The sequence below is a fragment of the Phyllostomus discolor genome, chromosome 2 (assembly GCF_004126475.2).
Source record: "Phyllostomus discolor isolate MPI-MPIP mPhyDis1 chromosome 2, mPhyDis1.pri.v3, whole genome shotgun sequence".
Taxonomy (NCBI): Eukaryota; Metazoa; Chordata; class Mammalia; order Chiroptera; family Phyllostomidae; genus Phyllostomus; species Phyllostomus discolor.
This window is the reverse complement of record NC_040904.2, coordinates 59,217,334-59,243,473: the sequence shown is the minus strand read 5'-3', so window position 1 is coordinate 59,243,473 and position 26,140 is coordinate 59,217,334. Positions and strand designations below refer to the sequence as shown.

General features: G+C 38.6%; 2 protein-coding genes across 7 annotated transcripts in view; one reads left to right on the top strand and one right to left on the bottom strand.

The window, feature by feature from the left end:
• The window catches only part of LOC114491111 (ceruloplasmin), an 80,501-nt gene extending 79,929 nt beyond the window's left edge, over positions 1–572 (top strand). For both annotated transcript variants that reach the window (XR_004901339.1, XM_028505280.2), the window contains one exon: positions 391–572. The gene's annotated coding sequence lies outside the window, so the exon portion shown is untranslated. The remainder of the gene's footprint in view (positions 1–390) is intronic.
• The window catches only part of HPS3 (HPS3 biogenesis of lysosomal organelles complex 2 subunit 1), a 39,231-nt gene extending 13,163 nt beyond the window's left edge, over positions 1–26,068 (bottom strand). For 4 of the 5 annotated variants that reach the window (XR_004901340.1, XR_004901341.1, XR_004901342.1 and 1 more), the window contains exons 1-13: positions 25,767–26,068; positions 20,746–21,237; positions 20,031–20,202; positions 19,839–19,924; positions 16,425–16,617; positions 10,901–10,982; positions 8,341–8,495; positions 6,397–6,505; positions 4,423–4,604; positions 3,436–3,616; positions 2,344–2,577; positions 934–1,119; positions 388–576 (exon numbers count right to left, since the gene is read on the bottom strand). Coding sequence is in view for 2 of the 5 variants with exons in the window: in XM_036017901.1 (XP_035873794.1) it covers positions 388–576; positions 934–1,119; positions 2,344–2,577; positions 3,436–3,616; positions 4,423–4,604; positions 6,397–6,505; positions 8,341–8,495; positions 10,901–10,982; positions 16,425–16,617; positions 19,839–19,924; positions 20,031–20,202; positions 20,746–21,237; positions 25,767–25,983 (2,478 nt within the window). In the remaining 3 variants the exon portion in view is untranslated. The remainder of the gene's footprint in view (positions 1–387; positions 577–933; positions 1,120–2,343; positions 2,578–3,435; positions 3,617–4,422; positions 4,605–6,396; positions 6,506–8,340; positions 8,496–10,900; positions 10,983–16,424; positions 16,618–19,838; positions 19,925–20,030; positions 20,203–20,745; positions 21,238–25,766) is intronic. The other variant, XM_028505283.2, reaches the window with a different exon arrangement.
• Between the last annotated feature and the right edge of the window lie 72 nt (positions 26,069–26,140).

The window sequence follows — 26,140 nt, the reverse complement described above, 5'->3', positions numbered from 1 at the left end:
GAGGGCTACAGAGCAGCTCTGTGTGTGTGGTCCTCTCCCATAAGCCTCCTGCAGGTCCTCACCCATAAGTGGGTTCACAGATGCCTCTTTTCTTGTGGTCTGCTTCATTACCATCGCCTGAGGGAGCATAAACATGTTCTGGCAAAGCCCCTTCCTTCATGTTTTAGTTACTGAGCTACCACTGGAAGTAACAGAGAAGTGGTAGGGGTACTGAGAATATAAAATTACTTAAAACATGGGCAACTACACCCATGCACAAGTTTTAAGTGTATTTTAAAATCCTGCTTAAAAACGATATCTGGTAACATAAATTAGGTTTGATTCAAAGCCATTAAAAATAAGAAGGTACATTATTGCAATGTGTAATGTATCATTCCTTTATCTTACCAGATCCTTTGATGTTCTCAACGGTACGGTGTCTGGGGGCTGCCTCTTTGATAATCTCCAGATGTACTGTGATGTGAGTTTGAAAAAGAGTTCCTGCAGCAGCACATCTGGGAGACATGCTACCAGCTGTGCTTCCCAAAAGTCCACTAAGAGCTGAGGAATGGTATCTCCATCTTTACCACAAAGCACCTTGAAAACAGTGAAACAAGCCCCCATACCCCAGATAAATATAATATTGATCGAGTTACAGCTGGTCTGAATAGCACTCCATCAGGTAGGCCATGCATTTAATAATTTATCGTTAGCATTAGTGCCATGGCAAAGCAAGTTTATACATTTTAACAGGAAACAGATTATAGCTTGCATGAATGAAATTTTTTAGATATATTCTTTTATACTCTATATACTTTTATAAATTGATTATATCTAAGTTTGTTTGTTTGTTTTCAATAAACAAATGAAAACTCACTCATCTTATTCTGCTCCCTGCCCCCTACGAATTTTATTGGGACATCTAGAACAATTAACATTTTCAAAGTGACAAACCTTAAAAAAGGAATCTGCTTCTTCAATTCCAATTTTGTTGTTCTTCTGTAAGCCCAGGATTGAAGCCACAAGCAATCCAGGCTGAGTCTCCTTCAAGTGAACTGCAAGCTCAGTTGGGAAAATCTGTCCCTTCTTCTGTTGAATCAATAGCCGAGGTTCAAGAATAAATCCACATACCAACTTCATCTTAACATAAAAAAAAGAAATTTAGGAACAAAATATACATTGCATGCATCTTGGAAATACATGCTAGTGTACTCAAGATTCATGGCTAAACTACTAATAATTTACTTTAATCTCAATTTTTTCTTTAACTATAAAGACCGGTTTTACTCTAAAAGGTTATTATTGTTAACTGTCTGCACAGAAGCTCTTAATATTTAGTTAAGCATATATATGCCCAATTTTTGCAGAGAGCTTTATATTTAAGTGCACTTGATTTAACAATAATATACCGAGGGCTTTTTCAAAATTATGAAAAGAAAATTCATCTTTCTAGGATTCTATTCTTCAAAGCAAACAATACCTCACTGTTGACTCATTCTTCTCATCATAACAAAATATGTCATTCATACAGTGATAAAGCATTCCTACTCTTCCTGTTTTAGAAACCAAAGTCATAATGTGGGTATCTGACCACAGTTGGGCAGTAAAACAAAAGTGAAGGAGCAGAGGATCTGAAGCCTGACTGCTTGCTTTAAATCTTGGCTCTACTACTCACCTGCAGTGTGATCTTGAACAAGCTATTTAACCTCACCTGTTGAGTAGGTACAATAACAGCATCTACCTTATAGCATTATTGCAAGAATTAAATAAGAGGATATAAGCAAGGAGGTTAGAATAGGCCTAGGATATAATAAGTGCTCAATTAATGTCACCTCTTAATTTCTTCCTGTAATGACTAACATCTTTGGCTCATGCCCCTAGATAGCCTCTCTTCTAAGGGCAAGCTATCTTTTTTTGCTATACCATTCAAATGGCCAACCCTCCATATAGTCCTTTGTGATTTTCCCAAATGCAGGCTATTTCTGCAACCACTGGACTCCTAAGGCTCACAGTTAATATCCTACTTGCTGTACCTGAATACACTTCATTCTGTTTTCAGTGGGCATGCCATCCTCTCATGCAGACTGTCAGCTCAGGGCAGAACCTACATAGTCCCCGTGCTCTGAAAGTACCTGACACTAAGGGTTTACTACCCTTCCACTACTACCACTTACAATTCTTTTTCACTTGCCAGATTCAAAGCCCAAGCACTTTCACTTTGGATCACTTCCTTTCTATCATCAAATCTAATTTCCTTTATGACTAAGAAAGAATGAGCTACACAGAAGCCAGAAGAAAGCTAAATACCTCAGGACTACAAGGTCCTATTTGAGACTGCTTTGAATACCAGGTGGGGTACCATACCTCTGAATGGCTTTTCATTTCATTTCTGTACATGTCAAGATCTCCCATTTTCAGAGCCATTGCTGCTTTGGTCAATGTCACTAAGATTGATGAAAACCCAGAAGTATCCAGTTTCCTTAGATAGTTGATGGCAGTTAAAGGATTAATATTCTTCATAGAAGGACTACAGAGAACATGGGGCAGCTGCTTTGGCTCAGCCACATGAAACATCTTAACCACTTTTACTGCTAATTCCTTTGGTAAGCAAGAACAAGAAATAAAAGTCAGTCAGCCAGTCGAAAGCAACAAAATCAGGGGAAAAAAAGACACAGCCAAGATACAACATTCCAATTAAAATTATAGTAATATATTTTGATTTTAAAAGACAGAGTTGATGGTGATAATGTGAGAGACCTCATATGATCTGAAGTAGTCTGTCTGCTGAGTTAAAATGAAGACAAAGCAGTGAAAATATGTACCAAATTGTGGCCAGTACTTCTAATTTTAATAAGCGTTCAGAAGAAATACTGAATAATACTCAAAAGTCCATTATATAAAAATTACAGCTTAATACAAAATGTAGCTAATGGGATAATTTATGATAAAATTTCATTTCTCTCAAAATCTTAAAACATGTGGTATCATAATATTCAGCTTTGCATTATCTGTATTCATTTCCTTTTAAAAACACATGAGGGGCTAAAAATAATCCTTAATAATGTATCCAGGCCACTAGGCCAGTACAGTGTAAGTGAAGCTTTGGACACTCGGAGAGTATGGGTGGTGGAAAGGGCTACAGATGAGAAGGAAGACTAGGCCCCCACTCTACATCATTCTTCAGAAGATAACCATCTGTTACATTGGGCAGGTCACTCAATCACAATGGACCATATTTCTCATAATGAGATAGTATGAGAAGATAATTATAAGTTCCTTTCCAAGCTGTAATTCTATAATTACTAATGAAAACAGGGACACATTAGTTACCTTTTTATGAAAAGAAATTATGTCAAAGTATTTGAAACTTGACTTCTAAATGTTATTACATGAAATAAATTGCTATCAAGAAAAGTTAAAAATATTATATACAACTAAATAGAAAATTATATTCACTTCACTTAATTCTTCATTCAGGTTTTCATAAAGCGAATGACTAATGTAAAAGATCAATCCCCTCTCATATTTCTGTGATCCATCCTCTTCTGCCCAGTCCACTCGAGCCAAAACCTCAGCCATAGACAAACCAGACATCTTGTAGTAGGGCAAGGCGAGGTGGGAATGCTGGGTGTCAAGCCTGAAGAAAAGAAGCAAAGAAATCTCAAATTTGTCATATATAAGCCACATTTGATAATAAAACAGACCATGCTTCCTAAATGACATAAATCTCAAAATACTTTTCATTAGCAGTTGTAACAATCCCTAAGTTTAATTCTGCAAAGTCATTCTAATTAATGTAGTTCTTTTGGTTTGGTCACAACAGAAAAAAATCATTACATGAATTTTATTTGCATAATGGTGTTTATAGGCAGGGAAAGTCCATTTTATTAATTGATAATTATCCCCATAGGTCAAGTAAGTCTTTGAAACAATCATATACAAAACAACTTGTAAACGTCATTCTCGGAAATAAGTCACTATTCATAAGTGTCCTTTTTTGTCATCATAAAAACATTGACTACCAAGGCTAAAAAAAAGACCACCCAACTGGTATCTCTCCCTTAAAGTTAATAGGGAATGAATTAGTAATACACCTGTCTCAGGGATTTTCTTTGGTCATGACCCCCCACCCCAGCTCAAGGCCTGAAAAAAACTTCAAATTCGTAAGTTGTTGGGAGACTCATGAACTTAAGACTCACTGTTCATCTAACATACTATAACTACTTGAGGCAGGTCACATTCATCTTTATATCTCTAAGCTTAGCACAATACCTGGCACACAGTATGTGCTCAACAAATGCTTGTGAATTAAATAAATGAGCCACCTCCCCTAATGCATACCTCCCCCCATTTATCAGGTAACTACCAGAGATGGAAAAGCTAGCAAGTGCACCCAAAGCTAGAGATGGCTACTCTAACAAGTTTCCAAGAAGCATCATCAACCTGCTATAGCAGTCTCCAAGGTGCCCACAGCTTTCTTTAAATGCTTCTAAAAGCTCCACTTTTTCTCCAGGTTCCAGCTGACCAGCATCCATCAGGGCAGCTCTCACTAACAGATGAGCCTCGCTAAGAAGGTGGATGCAGCTCTGGGTTTTTGTAGTCTTGTAGGTATTACTGTAGTCTACCTAAAACAAAAAGGCAAACAGCTAATGTTGCAGCAGAAAGACTCTTAAAAGTTTCCTAGTTCCTAAGAATACATGTTTTATTAGTAAAGTTAATATTTGGACACATTAAGTCCTAAAAAATAAAAAAGTGGTTATTTATCATTCTGACAGGGGCTAGCTAGAGTCCCTGGCTCCCCCAGCCCAATCTATGAGCCAGTTTTACACACACAACTGTAAATACTCCTTTGTTAAACAGCACACATGATTAGAAAAGATCCAAATAATACTATAACACTAATAATACTGTTAACAATAAAGCTAATGAACATATCTGAAATAGTTAACTTTTTTAAAAAGTTCTATGATTTAAATCTTCCTCAAATTCAGACTGAGCATCCCTCCTTTTAGTTTCAAATGGTGAATTCAGATTCTGTTACAGCTATTTCTGTAACTTGCAGTGGGCTTATGAAAATTATCACTATCTGAATCAATCTGCATCTTCAGACGCCAGTAGGCAAATCATCTAGATGAAGCCTATGATTTTCAATTAAGCAAAACTAAAAAGACACAGCAAAGCTGATTTAATTATCAACATTGAAATGTCAGGGACAAATCAGGTAAAACCTTAAACCTGATCATCAAAATTAACATCACCAATGAGGGCAGATGGGTATCATGCACCTTCCAATGTTATACCCCGAGAAACACACTAAAAACCACTGTACTGCCTGTGCAATATTCTGGCCAAGAAGATATAAGCTAATCATGAAAAATTTTTAAAGGTTGAAAGGGGAAAATATATTTTTCAAAAATGCTTATGTCATAAAATGCTTATGTCATAAAAAAAACAAAGAAAGATCATATTTCAGATTAAAGGAGGATAAGAGACATGACAAATACCCTACCTGATGCTAGGGTGGATCCTGTATGGGAGTGGGGGAAATGCTATTAAACCATTACAAGGTCAGCTGACAAAATGAAATATAAACCATAGACTAAAGTATTGTATCACTGTTAAATTTACTGAAGCATATGACTGCCCTGTGGTTGTGTAAGCAAATACCCTCATTCTTAGGAAACACACACTGAACTATTTAGCCTTAGACTATTATCTATGCAGTTTATTTTCAAAGGGTCAGAAAACAATGTGTGTATTTGTGTGTGTGTAGGAAGTGCAAGAGTTTGAGAGAGAGAGAGAAGCAGAAGGGGTATAATGTTGATGCAGGGTAAATCTGCAAGGGAATATACAGGGTTTATTTGTATACCATTCTTATTCATGTAACTTTTCTGTAAGTTTCAAATTATGTATTTCAAAATAGAGTTTAAAAACCTTGCCAGGAATGAGCTGGCAGCTGTCATTTTTAGAAAAGGAAGAAGAATGCCCACTCTGGGACCCTACTCACAGGACAATGCTACAGGTGCTTCAGTGCCCAGGGACAACCTGCTGATGTTTCAAAGAACAGAGAGACAATGATAAACGATCTAAGATTTCTTTCAACTCCCTTTCAAGGTTGTCTTTGCTAGGGTTCAAGGTAAAGGTCAAAGGCTATTTATATTTAGACTGGTTAATCGAGCCTCACAGGAAGAAGGTATGAACACGGGAATCTTATTTTAGTGAAGGGAATTTCTACTGGCTCCTCAAATGTCAGGAGCTGGGAAAACAAGAAGGTGGAGAAAGACACACACTCCACTGTCTGGCAGCTCATGTGCTGGTGGGTGTGGCATTCTGAATGTAAGATAATTAGAATCCATTTTTGGTCACCAATTCCACTCCGTATTTCTACAAATAAAAATTAGAAGTCGAAAGGAGTACCATTTCTCTGTATAGTTGCACTGGTGAGACTGTATTCACAATATACAAATTCCACCCAGCCTCAGCTACAGGAGGTGTTTTCAGCTTAACACTGGGACCTTTTCTAGAACTAAAGCAAAACAAAGGACAAGAACAGTAAGACAAAACACATTATTAATATATGGCAATTTTAAATGGTAAATATTTGATACCTAAAGTAATATAACTATGAAATCACTTTCATTTAGTATTTTCTTCAGTATTGACAGGGCAGTTGATTTTTATAGAGTATTATTTGTTCACAATGCTACACAGGCCTACAACATTTAATATTCTACAACTCATGAATTGATAAACCCATCACTTAAGATTCATTCTGAAAGTATTCTTAAATAGGCAATAAGCTCAAAGAACAGGCAAGTGCCCTCAAAGGGAAAGAGATTCAGCTGTGAAAGCCCCTGTGCCCAGGATCTCTCTGTGTGTGGCCTTCATGAGTCCAGCAGCCCCTACATCACAAATCTAAGCAGAAGCTCCAACAGAGAAACACTGAAAACACTCACGGCTGCTGAGACAATGCAGAAAACACATGGAACTGCTAGTTTGCTTAAAGCACTACCCTGTCTCTTGCTTTCACTATGTGATGCATTTTCTGTGATATACAAACTGTTAAACCACAGACCTTTGACCAAATGAATTTTCAAATAAATTAGAATTTTTAAAAATCATTTAAAATATATAATACATTACAAATGTCAAATGTGCAAGATTCCAAGCTGTTTTTCCTCCCCCTAGAAGCCTTTAAACCAGTCACACCACTCTGAACTCTAAGTGATCACTTAACCAAGTCAACCTGTTTATTCCTTTTGGTGCAACAAGCACAGGCACAGGCAAGTCAAAAAGCAAAAACTTATGTTAAAAGCAAAAACCAATGTTTGACATGAAATACATTATATGTTTCTCCCCCAAAAACAGATTTCTTACGTGATGAAGTTTTCCACATAGAAGTGTTCAAGTTAGATTGCATTTCCTACCTAAGTTCACAGTATAGAAAATGTCTAATGGAATACCACTTGGCCATCAAAAAGGAGAAAATGTTACCCTTTGCAACAGCGTGGATGGACTTAGAGAACATTATGCTAAGTTAAACAAGCCAGCAAATACCATATGATTTTGTTCATATATGGAATCTAATGAACAAATGAACTAATAAGCAAAATAGAGAGACTCAGAGAGAAGGCTGACAGTTCTGGGTGGGGGGAGGGATGGAGCAAACAGGAAAATGGACTCATGTACATGGACAACAGTGTGGTGATTGAGTGCAGGAAAGAGGTATAAAATGGAAAAACCAAAAACAAATAAAATGAGAGAGAAGAGAATGGAGAGAGACAGAGACAAAGACAAGAGAATGAATTCCCACAAAAAAAGAAAAAAGACAACATCAAACAGAAGCACAACTAGTCTGCAATTAAGCATTCTAAACAACATGGAAACAGAAAACCAAAGCACCAGCCAGAGCTTAGTGTTATCAAACTGCAATTCTACCTTAAGGTAGATCAGTACATATCTATATATCATGAATGTGACTTAAGCTAAGAAACATATTGTTAATTTCTTTCATATTGAAATACCAGAAAATAATCTTGAAGACTGGGTCAGCATTAGAGGCCCTGATGTTCCCATTAATTACACAGAAAAGCATGTCCTTTAACTTCTTATCTAAAATACTAGATTTTTATTGAAACTTTTACAATGCATTTTCTTCCAAAAGTTGCAATGTCAATTATAAAGGATATTATAGAGATCATTAAAACCTTATTTTCTTATCCTGGAAAAAGGACATCATAGAAAAGCCACCTGATTGTTCAAAGATTTGATTTAAAAAAAGATAAAGATGCATACAAAACACACCAATAACAATTCAGGCCAGAGCTTTGGCAGGAATATCTGGGGCAGAGGGATGCTTACAGAAGCCTCTTGGGTGACTCTCTCCTCTCTGGAATGGCCTCAGGGTCTGCCTTGGTCAGAAGTACAATGTGGTTTTTAAAGTGACAGATGGCTTTCAAGCCTATGAAAAGCTGAATTCTTAAAGCACAGACATCCATACTGACAGGTGGGCAAGCCTGGTAAAGGAAAAAATCATAAATTTAACCAAGAAATAAAGGTAAAGAACTTTAATCTGCAAAAATCCATCTGTTTATTTGATAAAGTTTCTCTCGCTTCACCTCCACCCTCAAAAAAAACCCCCTCAAATGCCTATTTTTATCAGTGTGAGGTTTCTCTATTTAAACTTACATAACTGTCTATTTCCTATTTGCCTGCCAAAAAGCTACTCTCTCTGAATGAATTCAGCAAATGGGTGCACCTGAGGCCCCTCACAGCTGTGGGAAGTCCCCAAGGACTGGGGGGTGCAGCCAGGAGCTGGTGAGTGCACACCCAGGGCAATCCCACTAACAGTGTGTGGGCTTGGGAATATGCCCAAATGGATTTTCTAAGCAAAATGAGATACTACAAAAGGACATTCTAAGGCACAGAGTATGTAAAATGGCTTCTTAGTAGATGGGTGTGTAGAAGAGAAATGCTTGCATATTCAAATGTCCCCTGACTCTTGGGTCCTTAGGTGTGAATATTGCCCACAGTGGAGTGTGCCGAGTAAACTGTAGAAAACCCTGGACCAGGAGCCGGGCTCCTCTGCCTGTGAGGGAGCATTAACTCAACTAGGACTGATAAGAAAGAGAATAGAACTCTTTCTGGGAGCTTACAAAATGATGCTACCAGGCCCATGCCTTCTCCTCCATGAACACTGTTTTGATTCAGATGTCATCTTCCTTGTCCCTATGGCACAACATGCTTGGAGGAACATCTCCATCTGTTTTTTTCATCCCCAAGAATAGTTAGGTGGCCCTGGCTAGTGCTGAGAATCTGGAATCTCAGAGGAATGGCAAAAAAAGGTAAGTGTACTGTGGGCCAAACTCTGAGGCTGTGAAATCCTTCTCAGACACCACAGCTCCCAAAATCCAAGTCAGCAAGCAGGCTAAACAGTTGCATGCTCATTCCAGTGGCATCTGGGTTGGTGGAGTCACAGAAGGAGCAGCCATGAGGTGTGATCATCAGCATCCTTCCCTCTGTGCCATGCTCAAGAGGATGTCTTAAGGGCAGCAGACCTCACTAGCTCCCCTCTCCCCTCTTTTCTCCCTTCCTCTCTTTCTGGTTTCTTCACTCTGGTTTTATGAGACTCTGAGTAGACCTGAAATTATCATTTATTTTAAAATGTAGATTGATCCTACCTCAATCTACCCGTCACTCTACCATCACTACCTATGTAAGCCTATGTCCTTCTGAGCTTTTTTTTTTTTAAGACATGGTGTGGGGAGAAGAAAGAGATAAAAAATCTGTCAGCTTCCAATTTTTGCTAGGGAAATAACCTTTATTTTTAAAATAATTTCTTGAGAAGACTATGTGTGCATCTTAATCACAGACAGAAAGACAAGGGAAAGCTGTGAATCTGGTTTCCCAGGAGGCCGAAGGTAGGCAGTAAGCCTGGTCAGTAACAAGGAAGCTCCAGGCAGGCCATAACAAAAAAGGAGTTACTGGGAACTCTGATCACATAAACCACTATCACATAATTTGGGCAACTGTGATAATGGCCGAGGACTCAAGACATAGTAAGCATGTCATAGTGCTGACTTATTAACATAGCCATCATTATCAAACACTTATTCTTCCAGGAAAAGGTGTTCCAGATGCCTTTTTTATGACAGGCATAAACTAACTTTTGAAATACTGGCCATTATAAGTTTGGGGTTTCCTGTAGTCTGTATCTTCATAACAAACAACCATTCAAGTGGCTTATATGTCAGAGGTGAAATACCGTATAATGAATATCATAAAAATTATCAGTATATTTTGAGAATAAAATTCGAGGTCAGAAAAATGTAAAATTTCATCATGAACTGTCTATTTTGTGGTTAACAGTTTTTCAGAGACTAAGCATACTAAAAATGAGGTTATTGATCTAACATATCCATTAACTCTTGGATTTCATCTACAGAAAGACAAAAGGTCATTGAAGGCTTATAAAATAACAGAAGAATTATAGGCATATCTAATAACAATATAAAAATTATTTTAATGTACTTTATTCAATTTTGTGTTCTTGAATATATTTTCTGAACTTTTTCTAATAGCTATATATTAATTGCCACCAACATATCCATTAATAAAATTATAGTATACTGTAGTTGTGAAGTACTCTCTGAAGTTATACTATACTAATCTTTACCAAACTTTTAAAACGATGCCTTATACCTAAATTCTGAGTGAAATGTTTCCAAAGTAATGTTAATATTGTCATCTAAACCATGAATCAGAAAATGTTTACTATTTTACATTCAAAAGTTCTAATTCAATAAAAAAGATCTTATGACCTTTACAGTTCACCTCATTTAGACCCAAGAGCAAGTTTGCAAGCAGTCACATGCCCCTTTTTGATCTTAAGGTTTCACTGTTGTCATAAGCCAGTTCTAACCTTCAGGGTGGAGTCCACATATGGGTCCTCCTCACGAGCTGCTGCCGCACTGCACCGCACGGTGAAACACTGCAGGTTGTTACTAAGGAAGAGGAGAGAGGCCACTGAGCAAAGCTGAGGCCAAAAACCAACAGGTCTATAGCGGGAAGGATTTCACAGGCAAATAGAGCAATGGAGAAGGTGGGAGAAGACTCAAGTATTTGTCAAGTGCTGACAAGGTAGACAGCTTCTTATCAAGGAGAGTATCTCAGGACCCCTACAGAGTGTTTTTTAAAATATAACTGGTCCCCAACTTACCCCTATTTAATCATAATCTCTAGGGGCTGAATCTAGATATGTGTGCTTCTACAAAGGTCTATGTGTAGTTCTACTGTACACTCCAAAACCAAGGATCTGGGTCAGTACCCTCGTTTGACAGATAGGTGATGCCCCCAGAGTCAGTCCAAGGTAAAGAGAGTTCACTACCAAAGCCAAGATTAGGACTTAGAACCCAAATTCTTGACCATTATCTCTACTTGAGTCATCCCAGAATGAAATTGAGCTTGGATTATACTGGCCACCATACTTAAAACAAATCCAGCAGTAGAATGGAAAATCAGAGACTGTCTGATGGAATCTTCAGAGTTAGGTACTCTAGCAGCTTGTTTTAGACGAGGGCATGGAAGGTTCATGATTGACCCAAGGCCTCCCTGGACAATAGAGCCAAATTAGGTCCCAGGTCTCCTCACTCCTCACACTCCTCTATGCCTTTCCACAACCTCAGGCAGCTTCCTTGGTTGCAATAAAACAACCTAGAGACGCAACAGTAAGTGCACAATAGATGCCTGCTGACTGATGGGTAAGTCAACACTGCAATATTGACATTAAAAACAGTTAACTTAAAAACTGCAACAAAACTCATTCTCTAGTGAATTCACAGGATTGATTTTTACAAACAAAAAGTGGGAGAAGTAAAAATGAACTCTTAAAACAAAAAAGCAAAAGACTAAAGCAAATCTAACAACAACCTTAAAATAAAAGAAATACTCTTTAACAAGAAAAGTATTCTGACATTTGCCTGGTTGGGAGACTCTGCACAATGTAGCTGAGAGGCATCAGTTAGGGCTCTCTCTCTTCATCTGTTAGCTGGGGCTTCCACTTCAGCCTCAGTCCACTGCCACCTCTGTCCATTTCCACAAAGCTCTAGGATATGACCTCTGAAGTCAAGACAACAGCACCATCACTTAGAAATAGGGAATAGAGACCATCCTCAGGAATTAAAATGCTTGGAAGGGACTTGGACATAATGAGGAGCAAAACCTGTAGTGGGGGCCAGAATGACAGGTGCAAGTAGCTATGGCTACAAAGGCCAAATGAAAGTAACCAATGACCGTTAGGGTCTAGAGGTAAAAAGGCTGGCCCCTCTGACCCACCTTCACTTCCACTATGCAATTGTTGGCCACTGTTGGAATACAAAGGAGCAAAATGACAATTAAGTGAACTGAAACATGCTGGCCTGGAAAGATGTCCAGAACATGCTGCTAAGTAAAGCAGCAAGTTGATGAGCAGTGGATTTATGATCCACTTCTGTAAAAAAACAAATCATAGTAGTACATGTATTGTTTAAAAAAAAAGTCAGATGAATATACACCAATTGTTGACATGGTTGACTCTGAAGAGTAGGATTATGAGTAAGGGGCTTTCTTATTTATGTATTTCTATAAGGGTGACATTTTACATAATTTTATATTGTTTCTAGATTCTTTAAAAAATTGTATTGCATTTTTGGGGGGTATATAAACACACAGGTCTGCAAGGACACATGACTTATACTTAAGGGAACAGGAGGCATAAGTTTAGAGGGTCCACTCACTAAATTCTCAGTGTCCTGTACATCTGTGCAATGATATGGAAAAAAAGATGGATAGTCTTTGACATCAATATTTGGGGACAGAAATTAATATTTTATTTCCTTCTTTCTCTATTTTTTCCTTAGTATCTGAGATGCTATAGCTCCCTAGGTTTTTCTACATCCTTGAAGATCCTTCTCTTCCTCCTCTTGCTTCCTAAATATGACCTTCACCAGAGTTCTAGTTCAACTGTTTTCTCTTGCAGTCATGCTCACTACTTCAACAATCAGCTCTTTTTTGATAATAAAACTTCCCTAATTTTTAGTTATATGTGTCCAAAAGCCTACTTAACATTTCCTCTTAATATTCCCTTAGAACCTCAAACACAAATATGTTAAACCAAATTTCTCCTTTGCCACACAACAGCTTCCATTCTTTCATAAATGCAGGCTCAAAATTCATGGGGTTTTCATGCCTCTTCTCTCTTCCCTCCAGCTATCCCTCCCCTTAGTTCATGTCCATGGGTTTTACATAAATTTTCTTTGGCTTCTTCATTTCCTATACTATTCTTAACCTCCTCCTGTCTATTTTGTACCTACCAATTGTGCTTCTTAATCCCTGTGCCCTTTCCCTCATTCTCCTCCTTCCCCCTTCCAGCTGATAACCCTCCAAATGACCTCCATATCTATGCTTCTGTTCCTGTTCTGTTTGCTTTGTTTTTGTTTTTTAGATTCAGTTGTTGACAGTTGTGAGTTTGTTTTCATTTTAATGTTCATAGTTTTGATCTTCTTTTTCTTAAATAAGACCCTTTAAAATTTTATATAATAAGGGCTTGGTGATGATGAATTTCTTTTGCTTTACCTTGTCTGGAAAGCACATTATCTGCCCTTCCATTCTAAACGATAGCTTTGCTGGATAGAGTAATCTTGGTTGTAGGTCCTACCTAACTTTTCATCACTGTGAATACTTCTTGCCAGTCCCTTCTTGCCTGCAAAGTTTCTTTTAAGAAATCAGCTGATAGTCTTAAGGGAACTCTTGTTGGTAACTCTCTGCCTTTTTCTTGCTGCTTTTAAGATTCTCTCTTTATTTTTAACCTTTGGCATTTTAATTATGATGTGTCTTTGTGTGGTCCTCCTGAGTCCAACTTGTTTGGGACTCTGTGCTCCCTGGACTTGTATATCTATTTCCTTTGCCAAATTAAGGAAGTTTTCTTTCATTTGTTTTTCAAATAAGTTTTCAATTTGTTGCTCTTCTTCTCCTTCTGGCATTCCTATGATTCACATGTTGGCCCTTCTGGAGATGTTCCAGAGTCTTCGTAAACTCTCATTTTTTTTGAATTCTTATTTCTTCATTTTGTTCTGGTTGAATGTTTACTTTTTCCTTATGTTCCAAACTGTTGATTTGAATCCCAGCTTCCTTCCCTTCACTGTTGGTTTCCTGTGGATTTTTCTTTATTTCACTTACTGTAGCCTTCATTTTTTTCACTTATGCTTTTGCTGTATTCAGTGAGGTCTCTGAGAATTCTGATCACCAGTGTTTTGGACTCTATGTCTGATAAGTTGGCTATTTCCGCATCACTTAGTTCTTTTCCTGGGGTTCTGTTCTGTTCCTTCATTTGGGCCCTATTTCTTTGTCTCCTCAATTTGGCAGTTTTCCTGTGTCTGTGTACTAAATAGAACCACTCTGACTCCCTGTCTTAGTGCACCTGTTAAGTTGTATAAGGTGGAGCCTTGGATATTTGCCAGAGTAGGCAGGCTGCTTCACCATTTTGTGGATCCATGTGTGTGGGAGGGTCGAAGAGGAGACAATGCCACTGCTGGCTGACTTCTGGGGGCTCTCCTGGCACTCACTCCATTTCCAGTCACTTCACCCATTTCCTATATGTGATGGCGCCCCTTCAACTGCTGCCGATTGTGGTTCCCGAAGTAGGTGGGTGTCTTACATTCTGGCCTCTTTTGAGAAACCAGCAGTTTCTTCCCTTGCCCCGACCCCCATTGGTTCTTACAGCCAGAAATAATAAGGCTTTATTTTTCCTAGTGCTGGAACCCTGGGCTGCATGGTCTGGCATGGGGCTAGGATCACTCACTCACCAGGTATCCCCCTGATTTTTATCCACCACACATGAATGTGGGACCACCTGTTCCAATGGCCACCACCACTGCCTCTCCTCCACCCACCACCACCACACTGTGTCCTCTCTGCCCCCATTCCCCATCTCTGCCCCTCCATCCCGTCTGTATGAATATAGCTTCTTTAAATCCTCAGTTGTTGGACCATACAGCTGTTTTCTAGCAGTTCTGGGTATTTTTTGTTTTGAAATTAGTTGTGATCCTTTTTATGGTTGTGCAAGGAGGAAAAGCATGTCTATCTACACCTCAATCTTGACCGCAAGTATCCCTATCATATCACTTTCTTTGGTCAAAACCTAAGCTAGATATCAGCTTCTTCATACCTAAGGAACATTATTACACAATACTTTGGGAAATGAGAAGACTAACTACCTCCACAATGTTCACTTAAGAAACACACAATAGCATTTCTCCTTACACCAGGGAGCGGGCGGGGAGTGGGGCGCACCCACCTTAGGAGTGGGCATCAAATCCACAGGCGGGTCCTGTACTCTCTGAAATATACTCTAGTACTTGCTGGAGATTCTGATAATAGCCCAGTTTCTTTAAAAAATTGCTGTCCTTTTAAAAATTAATTTAATCAACATTACAATTAATTATTGGTTGCTCCTGCAGAACTGTATGACATAGCCTGTTTATAGTCTTTCCTCCATAATGCCCTTCCTTTTCCAATCTCCATCTGTCAAATTCTAACTAGCTTTCAGGAATCACATCAAACATGAAAAACTTTGCCACATGACTCAGTCAGAAGTAATTTCTCTGCTCCCAGTGCCTACACCACTTTCATGAAGTCTTAAGACATTGTTCACAAATCTCCTAGTGTTGTGCCCTGCCTATGTGTCTCTGGCCCCCTCTTATGTTGTTGCTTTAGCAGCTGATGGTGTACCTTATTCACAGTTGCTTGGCCAGAGGACTCAATGCAAGTGCTTAACACATAATCTAAGCTCAAAAAAATAGAAAATAGAACCAAAAGTATCACTTACCGCTGAGATAAAAGGAAATGAGATCAAAGCCCTGCTGAGGACCCCAGTTTATATGCCAGCATACCAGGGTAAGGCAACTCAGAAGACACCTACCACCAATTAGCAAAATGACCTCAACCAATCTCAACCTCTGGACTATTTCCCCATCTGTACCAATCAGAAAGTAAAATCAGATGGTCTTTCTGGCCCCTTTACAGTTTTAAACCATTATGAAATAATTAACTCATATAGGAAGGATATAATAGCAGTGGAAAAAGAATTAGGAAAAGAAATCTAGAGATGCCCTGACTGGCCCCACTGATTCTTCACTACAATTCCCTATGAAAATCTTCCCTCATGAAGAACCGCATTCTTTCTTACCAAGATTCCCCATCCAGTCTAAGAAAATGAAATGAAGGCAAACCAGAATCTAAATCATTGACATTAAAAAGTCAGGAATGGGCCATCAAAAGACAGAAGTATATATGAATTTATACTACTATATACTGGTTCACACAATTCTGACTTAAAGATTTGGAAAGCACCTTGAGAATTTACAGAAAAATAAGTGACTCAAAGGCCAGCAAGTGACACTGTAACATACCTTGTGATGACATGCAAAAATTGAGGTGTGAGCACTGCCTGCTGAGACTTCTCAGGATATTGGTAAACTGACATTAATTCAACCGATTTGACCACCAGGTAGAGATAGCCCACATGAGGTAATGAGAAAAAACAAAAGAGACTCAGCAACTCTTTTTCCTGAGGCAAATTTATTCTCTCAGAAGAAGGAGAACCTGTATGAAAAAAGGAAATAAAATCACAAAACTAGTAAATAAAGGGAAGCAATATCTTGACTTTTCTAGGCAAAAAAGTCTATCAGTAGATAACCAAAGAGTTGTTTAGGGGAATTTGCTCTTTACAGAAGAATGCCAGTAAGAAATTAAAAGAGAGTGATACAATTAGAATATCACCATGTTGTAACCCCTAATAAATGAACAGATCTAGGTAATAATCATAAATGGCTATTAACATTATAAAAAAGTCAACCAGATACTATGTACCTTTCAACAGAACTTAATACTACTTGTATTATCTAATAATAATAATAATCTGATCAAGACTAAGTCTAGAAGACTAGCACCATCAACAGAAATGTAATGTCAGTCACATATGTGATTTAAAGTTTTCTTTTTTTTTTACTAAATTTTTTTTGTTTTTTAAGATTTTATTTATTTATTTTTAGAGAGCGAAGGGAGGGAGAAAGAGAGAGAGAGAGAGAGAGAAACATCAATGTGTGGTTGCTGGGGGCCATGGCCTGCAACCCAGGCATGTGCCCTGACTGGGAATCGAACCTGAGATGCTTTGGTTCACAGCCCACACTCAATCCACTGAACTATGCCAGCCAGGGCTAATTTAAAGTTTTCTCGTAATCACATTTACAAAACTAAAAACAGGCAAAATTTTAATACGTTGTATTAACCAACATAACCAAAATATTACCAATTCAACAAGCAATCAACAAAAAATTAATGATTTTACATATATATATATTTTTGGTACTAAGTCTTCAAGATAACAGTGTGAATTTTTATACTTACAGTATATTTCAATTTAGATTAGTCACATTTCAAGTGCTCAAAAGCAGCATGTGACTAATGGCTGCCATACTGAAAAGTGTAGCTATAGATAGAACTGCCAAATCACAGGGAAATACAGAGGATACAGGAATATGTTAAATGGCACTGTGGGGAGTAAATTACCAAAAGTCAGACTGTGGGAAATTCTACACCTGTTAGTCCAGTTTCTTGCTAAACAAATTGCAAAGAAAAGGGAAAAGAGGGAGGGAGAGCTGGCGTATTAAAAGAGACTTTAAAGACACAGCAACCAATTGCAATGTATGAACCTTACTTGAAATCTGATCCAAACAAATGAAGAAAAAAATTTATTTTTTAAAGTTTTATTTATTTATTTTTAGAGACAGGAGAAGGGAGGGAGAAAGACAAGGAGAGAAACATTAGTCAGCTGCCTCCTCCATGTGCCCCAACCAGGGACCCAACCGACAACCCAAACATGTGCCCTGACCAGGAAATGAACCCACAACCTTTCGCTTTGCAAGACAATGCCCAGGCAACTGAACTACACCAGTCAGGGCAGAAAAATTTTTAGACAATCAGGGAGATCTGAACACTAACTAGATATATGATATGAATACGTATTTTTAAAAAATGTGAAATGGTATTTTGAGTTTGTTTAAATAAAGCAATCCATGGCACAAACTCTGGAATTTGCATCAGAATAATCTGACATGAGGCAGAGAGTGGTCAAGAGGTACCACCTGAAGCTGTGTGATGGGGACACAGGATGTGGTTCATTGTCCTATTTTTCTACACCTATGTGCTTGAAATTTTTAATAATCATATAAGTTTTTTCTAAAAAGTATAGCTCTGATTGATACTCTTCAAGGACACCCATTAATAACAGAAGAGAGTCCAATTCTCCAGTCTCCATAATTGGCCCAGAGCAACCTGTACAGTTCTCTCTCCCTCTTCTTTCCTACACATATCTGTGCTCTAGTCGGTCACAAGTGCTCACTAATCTCCAAACATACGATGCTTTTATACCTTGCACATGTTGGGCTGTGAACCAAAGTGTCACAGGTTCAATTCCCAGCCAGGGTACATGCCTGGGTTGCAGGACATAACCCCCAGCAACTGCACATTGATGTTCCTCTCTCTGTCTCCTTCCCTTCCCTCTCTAAAAATAAATAAATAAAATCTTTAAAAAAAAAAAGAGTGTACTTGGCATATCTAAGGAAGGAAGAAAGGCCATATGGATCAAGAATACCAAGCAGGGTGAGTGGAACAAGATAAGCTCAGAATTAGGGTCATGTAGGCCATGGAAATAATTTCAGATTTTATCCCAAGTGCTGCAGGAAGCTACTGGATAAAGAGTTGACTGTCTAATATGACTATGGACCCTGTCTGGTGCCCAACATTTTCTCACAACCCCCTCTCCCTTACTCAACCCTCCTGATCTTTCTTCTCTTAGTTTCAAACAAGAATCAAACAAGATTCACCCTCCACCACACGCCTTTGCCACTGCTTCTGCCCCAAACCCAGCCCCGAACCAGTGCCATTTCACTCTTCAGATCCTCTTTCTCAAGGAGCCTTACCCAACCACCAGGTCAGGGTCTTTTGTTACAGGCTTAGTGTTTAACTATATCCTCCTTTTTGTGATTATTCAATTAATAATCATTTACCCTCCCCTTGAGACCGTAAGTCCATGCACGCATGGCCTACTTTTGCTTTTGGTTCTCTAGTATTCAGCATCATACCCAACAGAGTAAGTGTTAAAAAAATGTTTACTGAAATAAGCAAAAAAGTAAATGAAGGTTATAAATGCGTTTAATCAAAATATTTGTATCTTTCTCTAGGAAACATTTTAAAACGTTAAACAGGCCAGGACTCAGTACAGTACCCAATGCTGATTCTTAATTTTGGCTGGCCATCAGATTCCTGGGGGGCTTTTCAAATACTGGTATCTGGGCTCCATAATTGACCAATCAAGGCAGAATCTCTAGCATGTAAAGCCTGGGCATCACTATTTTTAAAAGCATCCAAGTAAACTCAATGTTCAGCAAGGCTAGAAAACATTGCTGTAAATAAATTTCTCGTCAGTCTACCATTTCCCACCTTGCTTACAAGGCCATCATAAAAAGTTTGCCAAATACCCAGCTAGAACCCACATAAGCCTCAGCTATAGCAGGGCTCTGATTTCTCTTTTTGGGTCAAGTGATCTTTTTCAAAAAGAGAAATGGCTTTTGTCTGTCATGTCCTCTTCATGGCTTCTCCTAGCAAACACAACTTCCCTTTCTACTGCTCACAGGCATTTGCTAAGGAACTTGTTTAAGGCTGCAGGGAGACTCAGTAGAAGAACCTAACCTATTACCCATGGCAGTCTAGCCTCCCAGCTGGAGCCTTTTCACCTCACTGCACTGGATCACGGTTGTACTTACCTGTTTGGTATATAGGTAGCAGCTGAAGTGAATGCAACTTAACGTCATCAGACAAGGCATAGGACGAAATGTCAGGAGCAAAACGTCTGTGTATTTAAAAAGACAGAGAGAGAGAGAGAGAGATCTAATTTCCATGTACTTGAAGCAGGTAAATATATATTAAATGCTGGTGAATGAAAAGCTTTCTAATACCTATAGAGCAGATACTGAACATGGAAATATTTCATTTTTTCATCATCTAATCCTGTTGACTCCAGTGTAACAGATACTCCAGACTGTTCACTTTTTTCACCAAGAAGTTCCATGGGCTTTTGGCAGATAACAAAATCATCTGATTCGAGCTGCAAAGTTTCATTACTGATGCCTTAAAAAAATAGTTAAGAAAAGAGTTTAACAACTCCAAATACTACTTGAATGAAAATTAGATTTCAAAACATCCCCCACCAATTAAAGATATAGAGTAATTTTACTTATTTATATACATAAACACATCTCATGTATTAACAAGGCACTATGATTTTGAAGTCTTAATACTTGCTCATTTATTCCTCATAACAACTGATCATGCACAAGAGGATTATCATCTCCATTTTTTACTTGAGAAATTGAAATTCAAAGTTGGCAACATGAACCCAAGGTCATTCAACAAGTAAATATGAAGACTGAGGGTAGAAATTCCTCATTGAGCAAGTTGTTCCATTATTTCTATTGACAAATATTACTGAAATTCATTTGCATACCAGAGAATAAGACACAGGCAGCCAGATCACAAACCCAAATCCCATGTTTATGGAATAACTACATTTATATATAATGCAACTTGGTAATACACATACTAAAGTGCATCAGAGATTGTGAGAAGTGAGGATTTTGTCTATACTAAAACAAGAAAGCGGTCATCGTTTACCTTCTGCCTGTTTCACTGGAATGTTGGTATTATGTGGATGGTAGTGAACACTCTCTCCATTTTTAGGGTTTGACTCCAGTTTTAGGAGTAAGACTTCTAAGTCTGACATGACAGCCACATATCCAACACAGAAAGAAATTTCAACAGGAGTGATATTATGTATGTGTATAATTAAAGAACGTTCAAAATCCAATACTGAGAATTCTTCATTAATCACCTGATACTTCAAACTAAATAAGACTAACGTATTTGTGCAGCCAACAAGAAGGTCTCCTCTCACAGGACAACAGGAAATGCACAAGGGGGCCTCAGACAGTGGCATTTCAACAATAGTCATCTGGTCCCTGAAGGTTTCTCGGAAGGGTGGCTCCACATTATGCCCAACCATTCGGATACACACTCGAGCGTTTTCAGTCCTTTTACTTCTCCAGTTCACATAAGCACGTAGAAATGTAGCTTTGTTTTTCTCTTCAATTGCTACCAAATAGTCTCCTGAGGAGGAAATAAGAGTATACTTAGAATTTGTAATTAGAGACAACCACTTACACTTTGCATCATGAAAAGGAACTATTAATGAATTCTAATGTGAATGGTTGAATTAAAGATTCACTAGAACAAAACCCAAAGTAACAGAACCTTAGGTATATTTTTAACTGACATTAGACATCTAGGTTCTTGAAATACAATCTCTCTCCATTTTAATGTCTTAAGATACTCATTAATTATTCATGTAGTTTACACAGAAATGTTATTATATTTTATTCCTTATATTAGCTCCAAGAGTTTACTGTAGCTCTGAAGCTACAACTCCAACAAAACTCTCCTGACACAAAGAGCTTGGTAATATCAGTATGATGCTACTGTAAAATTAGCTATAAATTAAAGGACTCTGTGGTTAGCAGAACTTATAGTACAACCCCAACCCTACCCACCCACAAAAGTCATATCTTCATGTCAACTCTTAGAAATAAGATAAAGTTGCACATACTAAATAAAAGTTAAATTTAAGCTAATTTCCCCTTGATTGTTGATTTTACTAGACATTTTAAAATTACAAAGTAAATTTGTAATTCCTATTTGTTGTGAGAAGTTGAAGGAGTAGAGAGATATAAAATAAAAAGTATAATGTTTTTCCCCCTGCAGTCCAATTTGTGAGAAGGCCAATATTAACACACACAGCTTGGCATGTGCCTTTCGGCACCGTTCTCTTATATAAACATAGCTCAGAGAGTGGTGTTTGCCTCTTTTTCTAATATCCAAAATGGAACCACACAAAATATACTTAATGCCCTGCAACTTTAAAAAATTACCAACAAATCTTTCTCTCCAGGTCCATATGTGGAAATCTAACATTCTCTCTAATTTTTGCATAATATCCTACATAACATGTGCCATAATTTATTCAACAATTCCCCTATTAATATACATTCAAATGTTCCCAGTTTTGTTACCACTTCACTTCACTTCACACTGCAGTAATAGGCCTACATCTATATATTTATTTACTGGGGTTTTGTTTCAATAATACCCTACATATCCTAATAATTGTGCCATAATACCCTACATACATGTGCCATAATTTATTCAACAATTCCCCTATTAATATACATTCAAATATTCCAAGTTTTGTTACCACTACACTTTACTTCACACTGCAGTAATAGGCCTACATCTATATATTTATTTACTGGGGTTTTGTTTCACTGGTGTAGGTTCCCAAAAGTAAGAATGTTGGGCCAAAGGGTAAATGCATTTTAAATTTTAATAAATATTGCCAGGTTATTATCACAATTACATAATAGAAAATCATATTGCCAACAGCACTATTTGACATGCCTCTTTCCCCACACCCTCACCAGCTCGATGTAATGAGGAAAACATGGACTCTAATGGTTATTATAATTTATATTATTCAGACCTCTCATAAAGTTGGTCATCTTTTCCCTTGTTTATCAGCCATGTATAATTTGTCTTCTGCAAGTTACCCACTTTTTTATTGGGCTGTTTTATTTTTATTATTAAGGAATAGCAGCTCTCTGGGTAAAAATGACAATCCTTTCTTGGCCACAAACAGCAAATCGTTGTTGAGAGTCTATTGTTTGATTCTTCTATTTACTTATGACATCTTTTACCATACAATTTTTACGTAGTCATAAATATCTTTGCCTTCTTGACTTCTGAGTTTCCTAACTTGCTTTACTAGTCTCCTCTGTCTTCCATATGATACAAACATGCTCTTCCATATTCTATTTCATTAATTTTTTTAGCTAAATTTTAATCTTTAGAACTTTGTGGGTAGGTAGGATAAGTCTGGGTTCTTCAAAATGCAGAACCTACTATAAGCTAACATTAGGTAATGAAGCCCTTTTCCAATGAACTAAAATTGAAAGGCTGCTGTTGGCTTACTGACTTCCTGTATGTGCATGCAGAAGCAAGCAGCTGCAGACCCTTTCTGCAGGCTCATGAGGTTGAACTGCAAACCTACTTTTGCCCTACCTGGTATAAATGGCTGTTAACAGATCTGTTCTTTTAAAAAATATTTTATTTATTTATTTATTTGAGAGAGAAAGAGACAGAAACATTAATTTGTTGCTCCACTTATTTATTCGTTCAATAGTTGATTCTTGTGTGTGCCCTGACCAGGGATCAAACCCATACCTTTGGTGTATCAGGATGTTGTTCTAACCAACTGAGCTACCAGGCCACAGTGATTTGTTGTTTTTCATGGGGGAGATTTGTTACAGAGGAAGACACTGCATGTCTATAGCATAAATCCTCACATCCAAGTTACTGTAAGTGGGAGGAAAGAACACCAAAAAGAAAAAGCTGAGACGTGGAAGACATGCAGATAGTACATAGCTAGGAGTTAACTCTATGTGTAGGCTAACAGAAGCTGTACCCAGGGGTTGAAGCTCAGGCCAAGGACTGAGTTACCCTAGAGCTATATGACCCATGCTAATGCATTCCACATGACTCCTGGATTTTAAGAGAGCAATTGGATTATAAAAACATCTTTGTTTTTCAACACCTCATTAGTGAGGTCACCAATCTACTCCCTGCCTACAGCAGCCACTATGGCTCTAGGTCAGTGGTTCTTAATCTTGGCTAAATATTAGACTCTCCCCAATGCTAGGCCACACCCCAGGAAACTGACACTGGTTCTCCAAGCTGTGGTCAAGGCATCAGTATTTTTTTAAAAGTCCCCCAGCTAATTCTTATGCACCAGCAGTGTTATCCAAGGATCCCCAGAATCACCACTACTGACAGACAAGAAAGATTAAAGTTTACATAATGCCAGCCACTTCCAATTCTGGAATAAATGTGCATTTGGAAGATTGGGGCAAATAATGTAAATAGTCTAGTACTGTCTCTGTCTCTCCCTCATACTCACACTAAAGTTGAAACTGATGAGTTTGCCACTCAGTAGAGCTCTTCAAGGTGAGAATTCCTGTACCAACAAGGGAGTTGAGATGGGGAAAACTGCCAATAATGTGAAATGATTGAAAAAGATTTCCTAAGAAATATCAAAATCAGAATCTCCTGCTTAAAGGAAACTTACAGGTCTAAGAAATGGTATTTAAACTAGTCTGTGGAGCGGTGCAGATCCCTGTGGATGTCTTCACTAGTCAAAAAGAAAAACTTAATAATGACAGGGGAACCCAAGAGTTTAAATTTTTTAGCTTTCGTTATAGTTAAGAGGCTTAGTGATTATTGCATGTAGATAGGTATTGTTCCAGGAACTGAAATGCATGCAAGGACCTACCCTGACTCCAAGAAGCTAGAAAGCAGTTCACCCTTTGTGTTCCCAGGAGGAGATCAAGATGGATTCAATCCTTTTAAGTCTCTACTTATTGGTTCTGGTAGGGACAAGGCAGCACAAATGCCAACTTTTGCGGTTTCAATAAATGTAGTAAGTTGGTCATAAAACAAAGACATACAACATTTGGGGCTAAGTGTTTACTTTTTATAAATAATGGTGACAGTAAATAGAAGGGTTATTCATTTTTTAAAAACATATCTTTGACAAAATAAACAGATACCATGTATAGCAGCCCCACAGTTTTTTCTAATCCACAAAATCTCGTGTCTGGAAATGACTGATCCAGTGATTCAACTTTTTTTTTTTAACAGAAACTGAGAACCAAAAGTTTCTATGAACTCACACCAAAACAGCCACAAAGAGCAAAAGGACTAGAGGAAGATGGTCAATCCTCCAGATTCATGTTCTGCTCTTCATTACTAAGTGCTTCAGCCTTGGGGGGAACCCTTGGGGTGGTTCCGCTGTAAACACTTCAATTTACACTTCTCTTGAAAAAGAGGGATTAAAATCACAATAACCCTAAAGTGACTCATTTTCAAATCTGAATAAGTGCCTATTATTAATTGATAGATACACAAACTCACACAGTGCCTTCTTGGCACACTTCACTTTTCTGGTGGAAAAATAATAGTGGCTGCTGCTACACTGGGGAGAAGGAGAGGGTCGGAGGTCGGGATGGGAAGCGTTCTAAGAGCAGAGCTCCACGTTAAAATCAGCATATAATGTGAGCTTCAAAAATTGACAGTTTGTAGATAAAGGTATAGATGTAAAATGATTGGCCAGGAGTTGGCCTAAATGTTGAAGCTGGGAGTCCCTGGGGTTCAAGATACTATTCTCCTTACCTATGTATGTTTGAAATTTTCTAAACTAAAACGTTTCTGGCTGGCTGGTTGTTTGGTTGGTTGGTTGTAGTTTTTTTTAAGTGTCTGGGTTCAGGGGAACCAGCCACCCAACTGCAGTCCTTTCAGGCTAGGGCAGGACGCGAGCAGCTTTCAGCATCCCCACCCGCTAGAAGCAGGCACTTACCAGTGGTTGCTATGACAGCCGCGCAGCTCAGCGTATTTTTAGTAATCAACCCCATCAAGCGAGACCATTCGGCAAGTTTCCGGAAGCCGAAGACCCTTTCCCTCCCAGAGCTGCGGTTGGGGACGCTCGAAGGACTAGGAAGGAAGCCCCAAGAAGGGGGCCAGTCGTTACTCACCAGCCGCGCTGTAAGCCAGGTGCAGCACCCGGCCCAGCGTCGAGAAGGCGCATCTCGGCTGGCACAGATCCTGGCCGGCCACCGCGAACGCCTCCACCTTGCAGCCTGCGGCCACGAATAGCGCATCAGGGTCCCCGCTGCAGAACCGCTCGGGCTCGAGCTTGCAGGGCACCACCTGCTGAGACCCGAATGGGTGCAAGTTGTATAACTGCACCATGCCGGCCACCGGCTGCGGGGCAGGCCGGGCCCCCAAGCAACCTGAGCCCGGCTGCAGTCGCTGGACCACTTCCGCAAACTAGTGCGCACAGCCGAGTCACGTGAGCTCCAGCCGGGCCAGCCTGCGACTCCTCTTCTTAAAGGGACCGCAGCAGCGT